Raw genomic sequence first — 13734 nt, 5'->3', positions numbered from 1 at the left:
GTGGGGGAGAGGAACAACACATTGCTGCTCCTGCCGGTCTCCCGCCATCCAGGGACTGAGGTGGAAAATGTCACAAAGGTCTCTGGAAGTCATGGAATCCATGACCTCTGTGACATAACCTTATCCTTAATTGTAGCTTAATGTGCATATTCGTAATTTTTGTTTTTACTGTGTTAGAAAATGGTGAATGGTGCATTTTTTTTATGTAATAAATGATTTAATTTTTACTTGTGATTTGTGTACACCTGCGTTTGGATGGAAATTAAAATAAAGTGCATAATTTTTTTTAGTTAAATATAACTACCTTAATGTGTTTGTATACATCAGAGAAAAGGATTATCAAAAAAACTTTTGCATTTAAAACTGATTTATTAAACAAAGGAAGTATCTGTAGCTAGTGACTTGAACTGATTGTTTGTAGTCATCACATCCTTCAAGATTTTAGGACTGATAGATTTCATCCTCCGGTACCTCATTTTTATTCATAGATTGGAAAAGGAAAACAAGGTTTCCTGCTTTTACATCTCCCAGTTTATTTCTCAACTTTGAGTGAACTAGTCAATGAACTGAACTAGTTGAAATAAACTGAATTAAAATACTCTGTACCTGCAGACAAGGCTTTTGCTGTCGGAAGCTGGTCTAGCACTTCAACGAACTTCTGCGAGTTCAGTGATTTGACATTCTTTAAAACTTTGGCAGCAAGCATGTAATGGTTGAATTATTTTCATTTAGTTTAAATAATTGTAATAAATTAGAATAAATTTAGGCCTCAATATAGGCTCTCATAATTAAACATTTATTTTAAATAAGTTCATTTTTAAAAAGAAACTTATTTAATTTAAGTTTAAAAATCTATTTTTGTCCACCCTGGTTTGCCTCTTCTGTTTGTTCTTGTTTTGCAAGAACATAGCTCTAGTGAGGAGAGCACGGCATTAGGGATGAGTAGATATGAATTCTTCTCTTAGCTCAGCCCTCCTCTGAAAATGGGGGATTCCTTTTTCCTCCTAAGCTCATTTAAAAAAAAAAAAAAAAAAGAGGGCTGGCTGGGCACACTCCATCTGCTGCTCTGTAACATGGGACCAACAAGCTGGGGGGCTCTGACTACAGCGGGATGGGAGGTAGTTGAGAAGTTTGGTGCTCAGGCAGCTGGTTTGCTGGTTCCTAGCTCTGCACCCTCCTTCCAGTATTAATGGAAGAGTCTTGTAAGTGTCTTCCACATGCCCCACTACCTTCTGGGAGCTTTGGAGTGACTTTGCCTGCCCCTTTCGGTTACCTACTGCACCCATTTGTAGAGAAAGCATGTTATTAATGCAAGATCATTCTTGATGTTTCGTTTTTATTCTTTTGTTGCTTTGTATTTTCCAGCAATGCAAGAGGAAGCACTGAAGCTGGTTCTGCTGGCTCTGGAAGATGGATCTGCTTTGTCACGAAAGGTCTTGGTTCTCTTTGTGGTGCAGAGATTGGAGCCACGATTTCCTCAAGCTTCTAAAACCAGCATTGGGCATGTTGTCCAGCTTCTTTACAGAGCCTCCTGCTTCAAGGTATGAAGTAAACCCTGTTTGGAGGTTCCACAACACAAGGAAGATTTACTTGTTGTACCCCTAGAAAATGCTAAAAGACCTCATTAAATTTGGAACCACACACCAATCTGTCATGCAAATAAAGAAGGCTTTCGTTTGCTTGCATCTTTGAATTTATAGTTATGCTATACCATTAGTTATCGGTGGTTATTCATTATCAGTTGTTCAGTCAAGCTGGACAGGCATATCGAGTGGGGTCCCGCAGGGATCATTCCTGGATCCGGTTCTGTTCAATATATTCATAAATGATGTAGATAATGGCAGAGTGTACACTAATAAAGTGAGCAGACAATACCAAGCTGGGAGGGGTTGCAAGTGCTTTGGATTAAAATTCAAAATGATCTGGAGAAATGGTCTGAAGTAAATAGGATGAAATTCAATACGGACAAATGCAGAGTACTCCACTGAGGAAGGAACAATCAATTTCCCACATACAAAATGAGAAATGACTGCCTGGGAAGGAGTACTGTGGAGAGGGATCTAGAGGTTATAGTGAATAACAAGCTAAATATGAGTGAACAGTATTGCGGGCGCGTGCACACCAAAAAAAAAAAAAAAAAAACCATCATTCTGGGATGTATTAACAGGAGTGTTGTAAGCAAGACACAGGAAGTAATTCTTCTATTCTACTCTGCACTGGTAAGGCCTCAGTTGGAGTATTGTGTCCAGTTCTGGGTGCCACACTTTAGGAAAGATGTGGACAAATTGGAGAAAATCCAGACAAGGGTAGTAAAAACTATTAAAGATCTAGAAAACATGACCTATCAGGGAAGATTGAAAAGAATGTTTGGGGTTTTTTTAGTCTGGAGAAGAAAGAGAGTGAGGTGGGACATAAGTTTTCAAGTACATAAAAGGTTGTTACAAGGAGGAGGGTGAAAAATTCTTCTCCTTTAATCTCTGAGGATAAAACAAGAAGTAGTGGGCTTAAATTGCAGCAAGGGCAGTTTAGATTGGACATTAGGGAAAAACTTCCTAACTGTCAGGATGGTTAACCATGGGAACAAATTGCCTAGGTAGGTTGGGGAATTTCTCATTGGAGATTTTTAAGAACAGGTTAGACAAAATCTTGTTAGGAATGATCTGTGGAGGGGACTGGATTAGATGACAGATTGAGGTCCATTTCAAGTCTACGATTCTATGATTAAATGTATAAGACACTTGTATTTTTAGAATGGGTCTCATTTATGAAGTCCCAAATGTTCAGAGTTTTCACAGAAAGGGACTTTGGCTCTAATTTGGTTTTAAGTTGCAAGTGAAATGCAAGTTTGGGCTCAGAGTAGGTCACAGTGGATGAACAGTACCAAATTCACCAAACAAATTAGCTTTATTTTCTGTCTGCTTAGGAGAGACTTGCTGGTAGAATACCCTAGGATATGTTGACTGAGTTGTATGTATGGTGGTTAGGGTTGAAATAGCGTGGGGTGCTGCACATCAAGGATGAGATTCATTGGCACAGCTGCATGAGGGAAGCCTAGGCTGTTGCTGACTCCATGTTTTTATAGTATGTCCATTCTTCTTTGCACAAAAATTCACCAAAATGAAGTTACAGTGAAAAGAAACTAAACTGAAATTATATTGTGTTGTTGCTGCTGGTGAGATTCCCAAGATGAAGTGAAGGAACTCCGGCACCATCATGATGGGTACCAGTGTAAAAAATCTAGAATGCAACATTTCTCTCTCTAACATCTGGAATCAGGCTTCAAGTCAATGATGTTCCATGCATCTGGGTTGATGTATTCAATAGCATTTCAGTATACGAATATAGGAATGCTTATCCCTTATTACAGTCAGGAGGAACCATTCTCATTTGTTGGTGTTTACTATGTAGCATCGTGATAGTAATTAATACCCTCTGGGGAGGAGGGAACTTAGTACTAATCTAAGAATTTATTTGCTCGAAGGTGGCACTGCCATCTGATTTATCCCTGGCTCATTGTGATGGGCAACTTTCTCCCCATCAGGTGACTAAACGTGATGAGGACTCCTCCCTGATGCAGTTGAAGGAGGAGTTTCGTACCTATGAAGCTCTGCGAAGGGAACATGATTCCCAGATTGTGCAGATTGCCATGGAAGCAGGTTTACGCATTGCACCGGATCAGTGGTCCTCGCTGCTATACGGAGATCAGTCCCACAAATCCCACATGCAGTCCATCATTGACAAGGTAAAGCCACCTCAAATCAGCCCACCTATCTGTTCTCTTTCCCAGCTCTTTTGTAACCTAATACTAATCGTGAGTCAATAAAGGGCTAGTCAACATTTCAAATGTTAGTGGTGCAACTGGAGAGCTTTAGTGTAACTACTCACTACAATGATGGGAGGCATTCTCCCATCATCCTAGTTAATCCACTTCCCATAGAGGTGGTAAGTAGGAAGAATTCTTATTACTGTTACCTTGTCGTCCGCCCCCCACGTTCCTTTCTTTTCTTTATTACACTTGTGTTAAATTAGGTTGAAAACTTCTTGGTCCAGAGGCGAAAGAGAGATTTGGGCCTTTAGTAGAAGTCTAGCACAATGGAGCTCCAATTCTTGTTGGTGTCACTGGATACTACTGGAATATAAATGACTGAGAACATCCAGGGAAAACCCAAGGCTCTGGTGTATCTTTGCTTGAGGTGTAGTCTTGCATAAAAAAGGGGAGTTCCCTTTTGGAACTAAGAAAAAGTGAGCACATGGTGAACGAAATCATCTTGGGTGAAAATGAAATGAAACAATTGGAAAGATGACTCTGTGACCTACTGGCACAGCCTGCAGAAGCAGTGATGGCTGCCTTGCCTGTAGAAAGTTAATTGTTACAATTTTTTAAGTTGCAGACCCCAGCCTCATTTGCACAGAGTGTTCAAGAACTAACCATTGCTCTCCAGAGGACTGGAGACCCAGCCAACCTGAACCGGCTTCGACCTCACCTAGAGCTCTTGGCAAATATTGACCCTAGTCCAGGTAAACCTGTGAACATCCTGTAAAGTCATAGTAGTGTCTGCTTTAACAGAATGGCCTTACTGTATTAGCTGTTTAATCAAAAACTGTGTGTCTTGAATATTCTCTACAGTGGTAGGTTCTCAGAATTTTGGACTTCACACATCTTTTTTTAATCAGAAATCATTTTCCATGAAAGACTTATTGAGGAATCTTAATCCTGACGCTCTGGAACTACATAGAGTAGGAAAAGGTCAGGCTAGATAGACAAGCAGTTCGTTTATTGTGTGAAGTGTCATGCCATTTTGCTGGCTACTCAGAAATTTTGAATGACTGTTGAAGTCCACCAAGATCACAGAATGAGAGAGGAACCGTGCAGGGGGAAGGAAGTGGGGAGAAAGAAAGTAGGGACTGGGAAGGGGAATCCAAGTTGTGGGGAAGGAAGAAGAAAAGGGAGATTGGAGAGGAAACTTGAGGGGAAGGCAGCAGGGGAAGGAAGTATTGGAGAGGAGAAAATAGATGGTAAAGGGTAGGTGGATACCTGAGAGAGGAACCTAAGCTCATGTGGCTGAAGATTGCTCTTTACCCACCTGTAAAATAAAATGTATAACCTTAAATGAAATCTTCTCCCCACTGGTGAGTGGGAAGCTTTCCCTGGTGAGTGGGAAGGCCTAAACTATCTATTACTGCAGGAAGTGATAAGGGGTTTTGGTTGTTTGTAAAGTTGACTCTTACGGTTGGTCCATATTTGGAAAGTTCTTTTTGCAATCAGTGCTTAGCAGCCAAAAATTCAGTGCTTTCTTCCTGAATCTGCCAAAGAGCTCTGCTACTGCTGTTTACGCCTGTGGGAGAGAAGAGTAGAGTGAATTTGACAGCATTGCTGCTATTCAATCCCTGGCAGCGCTGGAACTATCAAGTACCATGGCAGTGTTCTGGACAGTGGCAGTTGCTGCTACTTGAGAAAACTAAGACACAGAAGAGAGAATTGAGTAGAGAATAACAAAATAACACACGGTGACTGCAGGAGTATTGGTCATGGAAATCCTCCCCTTTAAAGCACCTAGGTGGAGTGGGAGGGAGAATATCAGATCTTCCCCTGCCTACTTCCTACTCTGGTGCCAGGAGAAAGGAAGAAATCTTTTTTGCTTTCTGGAACTACAGGAGGGCAGAACTTCAAATGTATCAGATTCCATCTTCTATAATCAGCCTCGGTCTAGTAGGTGTGATCTGTGCCCCTCCCTTTCCCCAGCAGATGAGACTTCAATGGATCAAGACGTCTCATCTTGATGATGTGCCTGTAACCAACTTACATTTTTCATAAATATACTAGCTAGAAGGTGTCTGATAAATTAAAGATTTAATGGGTGTAATGACGTTTAAGTATGTTACAAGATTGTGAGACTCCATGTATGTAGAGCATTTTGAGATCCACTGATTCAAGGCGTGTGTGTGTGCGCCCGTGCCCAGTGGTATTATCTTCCGTTGGATTAGGTTAAATAACTGGAAGAGAAATCAGCCAGATAAAAGAATAAATATCTATTCTGGCTGATGGCCCTATAGTTACTGATTCTGTCATGTATTAAATAGTGGTTGATTTGTGGAGTTGTATTGTTTCAAATCGGGGGAGGGGGAGAATAACTTGTGGTGGTTGGCAATGAGTGCCCCTCTAGATGATCTAGGACACGGTTCCCAAACTGCAGTAAGTGTATCCCAGGGGGTTTGTGAGACATCTTGGGCAGGGTGGGGGGAGATGCAGGAAAAACTATGTAATGGTGGATTTTTTAATTTATTAATTTACTGCATTTTCATAATAGGCTACTCAGATGAAGCTTTAAAATTGTGGGAATTTTATATAAAATACAATATAGTAGAACCTCAGTTATGAACACGGGAAATGGAGGTTGTTCGTATCTCTGAAATGTTCATAACTCTGATTGAAAAGTTGTTCTTTCAAAAGTTTTACAACAGAACATTGACTTAATACAGCTTTGAAACTTTACTATGCAGAAGAAAAATGCTGCTTTTAACCATCTTAATTTAAGTGATACAAGCACAAAGTTTCCTTATCTTGTCAGATCTTTTTTAACTTTCCCTTTTTTTTTAGTAGTTTAAGTTTAACACATTACTGTGTACTGTTGGCTATTTTTTTTCCATCTCTGCTGCTGCCTGATTGCATACTTTCAATTCCAAATGAGGTGTATGTTGACTGGTCAGTTCCTAGTTCTGCTGTTCATAACTCTGAGGTTCTGCTGTAGTTAATTTACTTCAAGATGTACCAATGAGAACGCTGATGTTCAGAGCCCTCACCTCCATTCACCGTACAGCACGGGTTCAGTTGCCCAGCATCTGTCCAGTCTAACTGAAATCAGAACTTAATCAGGGTGTTTTGTTTCGGTGTTTTTTCTGGTTGTATATGCTGCACTATAACTATATTTGTATGTAACAGTGAAATATGGACAAATGGCTAAAGAGCAGTAGTGTTAAGAATACAAAATATCCGTGATGAGAAGGGTAGGAGTATGCGGGCAGCTGGTAGATCTAAAAGGGTGTACTCAATAAGAAAAGTTTGGGAACCTCTGATCTAGAGTAATGTTGATGGACTTTGTAGAGCATATTCCCTAAAATAATATCTGTGAGATATAGGGCCTTGCAGAAGTATCATGCAGCTGGAGGACAGGGCCTGTCGTGCAGAAAAGACCCTGCTTCCAAAAACAATCTACCAAACACTAATGTACGTCAGAGCTGTTCTGTAAGAGTTAGATATATTAAACCAATATGTTTTTGGTGCAGCATTGTACAAAAGAGTGGTGTGAAAGCAAAGAATTTGATAATGCTTTCTGTGCAAAAAGACTTGTGCGCTTGTCAAGTTTCTATAATACTGTCAAAATCAAAATATGTGCAGTGATTTTGCTTGTCAGTCTCTTGAAGCTGAACTAGGAACTAAAGCACCAGTGTTTTCTGAATTTTTTCAAACGTGCCAGATACTGGCTTGCTGATTTATCTAGCTTGTTGTGCAGCTTAAATGATCAGTACTGAGACTGTGAGGGTGTTGATGATGATGATGATTCCTGGCAAGGCACTCCTTGAGGCTTGCTACTTAGATTTTTGTGTGTTTGGGGTTTTTTAACATTGAAATATTCTTGATAACCAGTCATGGAAACACCTTAATTTTAATTGTAAGAAATTTTCTGTTTCTTCTGAATTTTCTGAATGCTGCAGATGCCCCACCCCCAACATGGGAACAACTAGAAAATGGATTAGTTGCTGTGAGGACAGTGGTACATGGACTAGTTGATTACATACAGAATCACAGCAAGAAAGGAACAGATCAGCAGCAGGTAAAGACTGGAGCATTAGGAATCTGGGAAACTATTAACCTCTAAACTTTGTTTGGAGCAAGTGGCATGGATTTATTTGTATGTTAATTCTGGAGAGCTGGCTTCAAATATACTTCAATAAAACTAGTTTGGGAGTCTCGCTGTAGTGCTTAGTGAGTATTCTACTTAGTAGGCAATCATCTCACACATCTTTGCATAGTAGATCAGGAAGAAAAGAAAATCTAATCCATCTGAAGCTACAGGGAAATCAATAGGCAAACCCCTTTCCAAAAAAAATCTTTGTGCCAATGTTGCTTTTTTTAAAAACTGGCATATTTCACACGAGATGGCACCTTTTCAGGTGCCAATACCTGTACTTATTGCTTGTAATGGTTCTGTAAAGCTTAAACATTTGGAACTCGGTGAAGTGCTATTATAAATCCCCAAACTGAAAACCTTTGTTTCAAGAACTAATTGACGTAGCTAAAGAATGTTACCTATCACATAATTTTCCAAACCTAGTAGTCTTTAAAGCAAGGAGCTCCAAGGGGGATGAAAATTTGCATTAGAATGGGATTGTAACTGCAGCCTTAATGTGTGGAAGCCGTCACCTATCCATAGTTTTTGTGCACAGCTGGGACAAGAAACCAAATCCTCCTCTTCCCAAAAAACAGGCCTGTGCCACTTAGCTAGCAGAGCTCTGTTTGCTCATCTCTGATAGAAATTTCCTTCTTTTTTCTTATGTGCAACTGGCCAGAAGAGGGCAACATGCTCACATACACAATGCACTCTTCAGTTCCCATTGAAGTAAATAGTGGTGATGGGGAAATGCAAAATGCCACTTACCTCCATGGACCAAGATTGGCTCCCAAAATGTTCACACACACATTTAATTTTATTTATCAACTACTATGTTGTTCAGATACAGCCAGCACAGAAATTTTCAATGAGAGGTAACTAATATGTGAAGTTCAAAGGGGGTAGTAATAGGCCATTTTGAGATGGAGGGAGAGTAAAGTGTTTAACTGGTAAAATTTCAAGTATGGGATAACTTGTTAATCTGTAACTCAAAAACAGCTTGATGAATTTTCTGCAGGCTTTGAAGAACCCTTTTCCTTTGTCTGCTAAGTAAAAATGGCCATTTTAGGCTAACTCGGATTAATGTAGATTAACATGAAAATCAATTAGGTATTTGGGTGTTAATTTAGCAAGTTTTCTGCCCTCAATGTGAAATTCTGGCTTGCTTCAGTGATGGTAGCTTCCACAGTACCTTATGGTGTTTTAGCCCCAACACTCAATCTGTGATTACTAAGTGGTTATTTTATAATATGAAAAGAGACACCAAGCTGCTTTCAGAACTGCTAGTAATGTTTTGTCCCCACTTGTTATCTGAACCCACAGGCTGTTCCAATCCAGCCTCAATAAATAGTTTTGCTTATGGAATCACTGATATGGGTGAGTCATTTAAATCTGTCACTGGATCTGCTGATATAGTACCTAATTCTAAGTCCAGTGTAAAGTTGTATCAAATTATCATACACACAACTCCTTCAATTGCTCATCTTGCCTGCGGTCGTCTCTGAATAAAGTTTGTCAATAATTATTCACTTTGAACATCCTATTTTATTGAGAGCATGGTAGTCTAAAGTACCCTCTTGGTTAATTACGTGCATTAATTTATACTCAAGTGCCTTATTTTGTTGTCTTTACTCTTCATAGCCTCCTCAACACAGCAAGTATAAGACATACATGTGCCGAGACATGAAGCAGAGAGGAGGGTGTCCCCGTGGAGCCAGCTGCACCTTCGCACATTCACAGGAGGAATTAGAAAAGTAAGAGTGCCTCATATAGTGAAAACCTTTCCTTGCCTTTTCCCCCCTGCCATTTGCAATGGAAGCCATTTATCAGAATTTTGAGAATGAGGAAAGGGATGGGTGGGGGTGTTCTACCAGTTAAGAGGTTTTTCTGGTGCTTTCTTAAACTCTCAATCAACAGGCTTTCTTTTAAGATTTTGAGCTTGACATATACGTAGTTCTGAATGTAGAATTCAGGCTTTGCCTTGTTTGGCAGTAATAAAGCTATGAACAGTTGAAAATCATGTAGCAAGCATACATAGTGCATTGTTTTTGTTCCTGATTTTAACCATACTTCCAAAGTGTGCTGCTTTGACTGTTCCCAAGTGTTTTTCTCGTTACCTCAATTTTATAATCAGGTGAGAGAGGTAGGTTGGAGCTAGTAATTTTTCAAATCTTCAGCACTTTCTTGGTCTTGTACCTGAAGCCTTTACACCACCTTGAAGAACTTGAAACTCAGGGTTAACCCTGCTCAGAGTTCTCTTCTTGCAACAGTAACTCTTTTCAACTTGTCATTTACACAATGGCTTTATAAACCATGAAAGCTAATGTTACTACATATTGAAATGCCATCTGTGCAAGTGAATCCTGGGATAAATAAATTATAAAAGCTGTAGTTTTAGAGAGAGCTGAATATTTGAAAGAGCAGAATTGTCTTTTTTTTTTTTTTTTTTTTTACTTTTTAAAAGCTAAGTAGCGGTGATGCTTTTAAAGACTATTAGAATTTCATTCTGTAGTTCAAAATTTATATTTTATATGGCTTATAATTTCTCAAAATTTTTGCATTTTGGGCTGAAATTACTCATGAGTGTTCTCAGCTAAAGGTTACCTTTTTTAACTTGGAAGAATACCAATTCAGATATTTAGAAATGTTACTTCATGGTCATGTTTTAATTTTCTCTTTTAAAATTAAAGAGAAAAAACCAGTGCCACATTTTGATTGTATAAAATTAATGAACCACAATTGTGCCCTCTTATACATTAGAATAAGATCTCTTTGGGAGGGGATGCTTTACGGCTTGATAGAGTACTGTACTCATAGTTGGGAATATAATTATCTTTTGTCTTCAACTGTGTTCTTCTCTACTCCTAACCATGGCTCTACCTGTCATCCTCACAGGTGGTCATGGTATATAGATGAACTTTGATAGATGAAACAGGGAAGAGGCTGAAGTACCGGATGTAGAGATCTCATGTAGTTTGATCAGCTATGACACACAATTAGTAAAAGTCCTATGCCATCATTGTGATGGAAATGGTTTTCTTTTCCTTCACTGTGGTGTCCATAAAGTACTGATTGGAAAAGCTGTTCTAGACAGATGGTATTCTGGTAAATATAGGTTACTTCAGCTCTGAAAGAGTTGAATATATGTGCTGTTTTTTCCAACTGTTTTGAAGATGAGGTCTATTGTATCCAGACTCAATTGGCAGCTTCAGTGGCAGTAGTTCTGTTTTCGGAGGGGGAAAATGTCATCTCATCTTGAGTTTCAAATTGTGTGGTCACTGAAGTTCTAAAGGTGGCTGAATAACTTGGAGCTGTGTTTCTGATCTGTGCCTTTCTCTTCTGCTGAACTCCAATGAAGAGCCATTTGATTCATTATTGGTATTAGAGGGTCAGTGCTTTCCTAAAAGAGAGAGGCAAGGTGTCAGCATATCTTAAATGAACTCTTGCTAGAGACCTACTCAAGAAACTGCCTCTTGCTGATTGTCTCCTGTGTAGCCTTCTTTTTAGAGGAAAGTTGTAGTGAAGCAGCTCCGGTAATGCCTGGAGTCCTCAGGCTTCTGTGGGCCCATTCCAAACTTGGTTTCACAACTGCTTATGAGATAGTCAGCACCCTGGTTTCATTGGTGGATTATCCTCTCTGGCAATATGCAAAGACCAAGTGTCCATGTTTCAAGTATATTAGTTGCCTTTGAGACTTGGTATATTTGCAGACTACAACAGGGATTCATGGAACTGCCTGAATGGCTTTTTCCTCTGAGCAGAAAAAAATACCACCAGATGGTGATATTGTACAACTGCTATTCTGCTTGAAGGCTTTCTCATGTGACATGCCACAAGGATCCATTCTGTCACGTTTTATTGAATATGCGTGAGACTGTTGGGAACATGAGGTGTTCCAGCCTGCAGTGCTTTGTGTGCTAATGAGACTGTTCTACAGCTCCTTTTCATCATATCCAAATGATGTGCACTCTACATTCCCTGTCTAGATGAAATTGGGGCTGTCTGGCTGAAGTTTAACCCAGATGAGACCTTCGTGATGCTGGCTTGCAGAGGGTTGAGTTACAGCCAGAGGAGATGGAAAAGTTGATGTATGTTCCCTTGATTAGAAGGATTTGGGCCTGCTTTCTGTTAGTGAACTGTGCATTCTTTCGGTCCTGATGGATCCTCACCTGCTTTTGAATGGATTAGTAGTAACAACAAACAGCGCTTTTTTTTTTTTTTTTTTTTAATCTAAGCATGGCAAAACTACAACTGTTCCTCTCAATGCAAACTTCACAAGCACTACCTGTGCCTTTATCACCTCTAGATTGGATTACTGTTGTGCTGTGCTTGCACCTACATCTGAAGACCTCTCAGAAAACGCACTACAGCAGAATGCAGCTGTCCACTTTTTTTTAGTGGCCTTTCTTGCAATCTTGGCTGCAGTGTTGAGTCTGCATTAGCTTCTGATTTTGCTTTTGGGTGCAATTAAGGTGCTGGTTTTGATTTATAAAATCCTTCTAAGTTTTGGAGTCTGCCTTTGTAGGAAATTCTTATTGTTCAGTCCCAATAGTAGAGACCAGTTGTGTTTAAGCTAACACACCTCCAGATTTTAATAACTGACCTGATGCCAGGACATCTTTAGTAGAGGGCATTCACCTGGAATTCGCTCTCCGGCCTGGTCCAACAGAGCTCTCGTCTGCTGTTTTTTCAGGGCATGCTATAAAGTTCATATTTGCTCAGGCTTTTGCCAGAGGAGGTGGGGTTAGATTTATTTGAGGATGGGGAGGTTTGAATTTTTATCTTTGAATCTTAAGAAAACACTCAGTTTATTTTTCAGTGCAAATTATGTGTTGAATATTGTGCATGAACTTAGGTCTCTCAGCATATATTGCAAATGTCCTAAAATAAAATGTGATCACACAACACTGAGTGAAGTGACCTATTAAGCAAATAGTAGGATAGAAGAGTGTTTTCTTCCCCTGTATTTTTTCATTCAGTAATGCTATGTAAGTACACTAGATTGTATACTGTCTGTTGTGACCCTTTTCCTAAAACCATAACTGCACAGATGTAGTATTTTGAACACCTGAATGTATGTATGTTCCCATGTAAATGAAGACCCTATTCTTGTAATGTGTATATATGCAAGGAGAGAATCAAATTAGATTTACTGTGGAAATCTTAACTCTGAAATCCCTGGAACACTGTAATTTAAAAAACAAAACAAAACAAAAAAAAACCCACCATCCTAAATATTGCATTACAGCTTATTTTGCATCTTAATATAGGCACATAATCTTTGCTGAATATGTAGTATACATACTCATTCTTCTGAAAGAAAACATTTTGCTAACATTTTGTTCAAATAGCACCAAGAAACTCCAGTCCGCCAGATATTAGCAGTAAATTTCTGGCAAAGCTTCAGGAAGCTTGAATTAAAAATTGAAGCTCTTTCTGTAGCACCTATGTGAAAAATCTTGAAACCCAACTCCTTCTAGTTTCTTGTTTCATTTTTTGGTGTGTGATTTCTTTTTCTGAAGATTTCGTAAAATGAACAAACGCCTGGTTCCCAGAAGACCCCTGAGTGCCTCCTTGGGCCAGCTAAATGAGGTGGGCCTGCCTTCAGCAGCTATCCTCTCGGATGAAGGGGCAGTGGACTTGCCCAGTAGAAAATCCTCTGCCTTGCCGAATGGGATTGTGTCTACGGGCAGCACAGTGACGCAGCTTATCTCCCGAGGGACCGACTCCGGCTATGATTCTGCTCTGAAGCCAGGGAAGATCGACCACCTTAGCAGCAGTGCCCCTGGATCCCCTCCTGACTTGTACGGATCTTCCTAACTATTGTTCGAAGTGTCGTTTGTGT

The 13734-nt window shown here is 39.7% G+C and overlaps 1 protein-coding gene across 9 annotated transcripts in view; it reads left to right on the top strand.

The window, feature by feature from the left end:
- RC3H1 (ring finger and CCCH-type domains 1) overlaps window positions 1–13734 on the top strand; it is a 104186-nt gene that overhangs the window by 66822 nt on the left and 23630 nt on the right. For 7 of the 9 annotated variants that reach the window (XM_034779616.1, XM_034779615.1, XM_034779611.1 and 4 more), the window contains 6 exons: window positions 1366–1541; window positions 3542–3742; window positions 4386–4518; window positions 7714–7832; window positions 9531–9643; window positions 13412–13693. In XM_034779616.1, the coding sequence (XP_034635507.1) occupies window positions 1366–1541; window positions 3542–3742; window positions 4386–4518; window positions 7714–7832; window positions 9531–9643; window positions 13412–13693 (1024 nt within the window). The remainder of the gene's footprint in view (window positions 1–1365; window positions 1542–3541; window positions 3743–4385; window positions 4519–7713; window positions 7833–9530; window positions 9644–13411; window positions 13694–13734) is intronic. The other 2 variants (XM_034779609.1, XM_034779617.1) reach the window with 2 other exon arrangements.

This window comes from Trachemys scripta, chromosome 8 (genome assembly GCF_013100865.1).
Source record: "Trachemys scripta elegans isolate TJP31775 chromosome 8, CAS_Tse_1.0, whole genome shotgun sequence".
In the NCBI taxonomy this organism is placed as follows: Eukaryota; Metazoa; Chordata; order Testudines; family Emydidae; genus Trachemys; species Trachemys scripta.
This window is presented reverse-complemented; position numbering and strand designations above follow the sequence as displayed.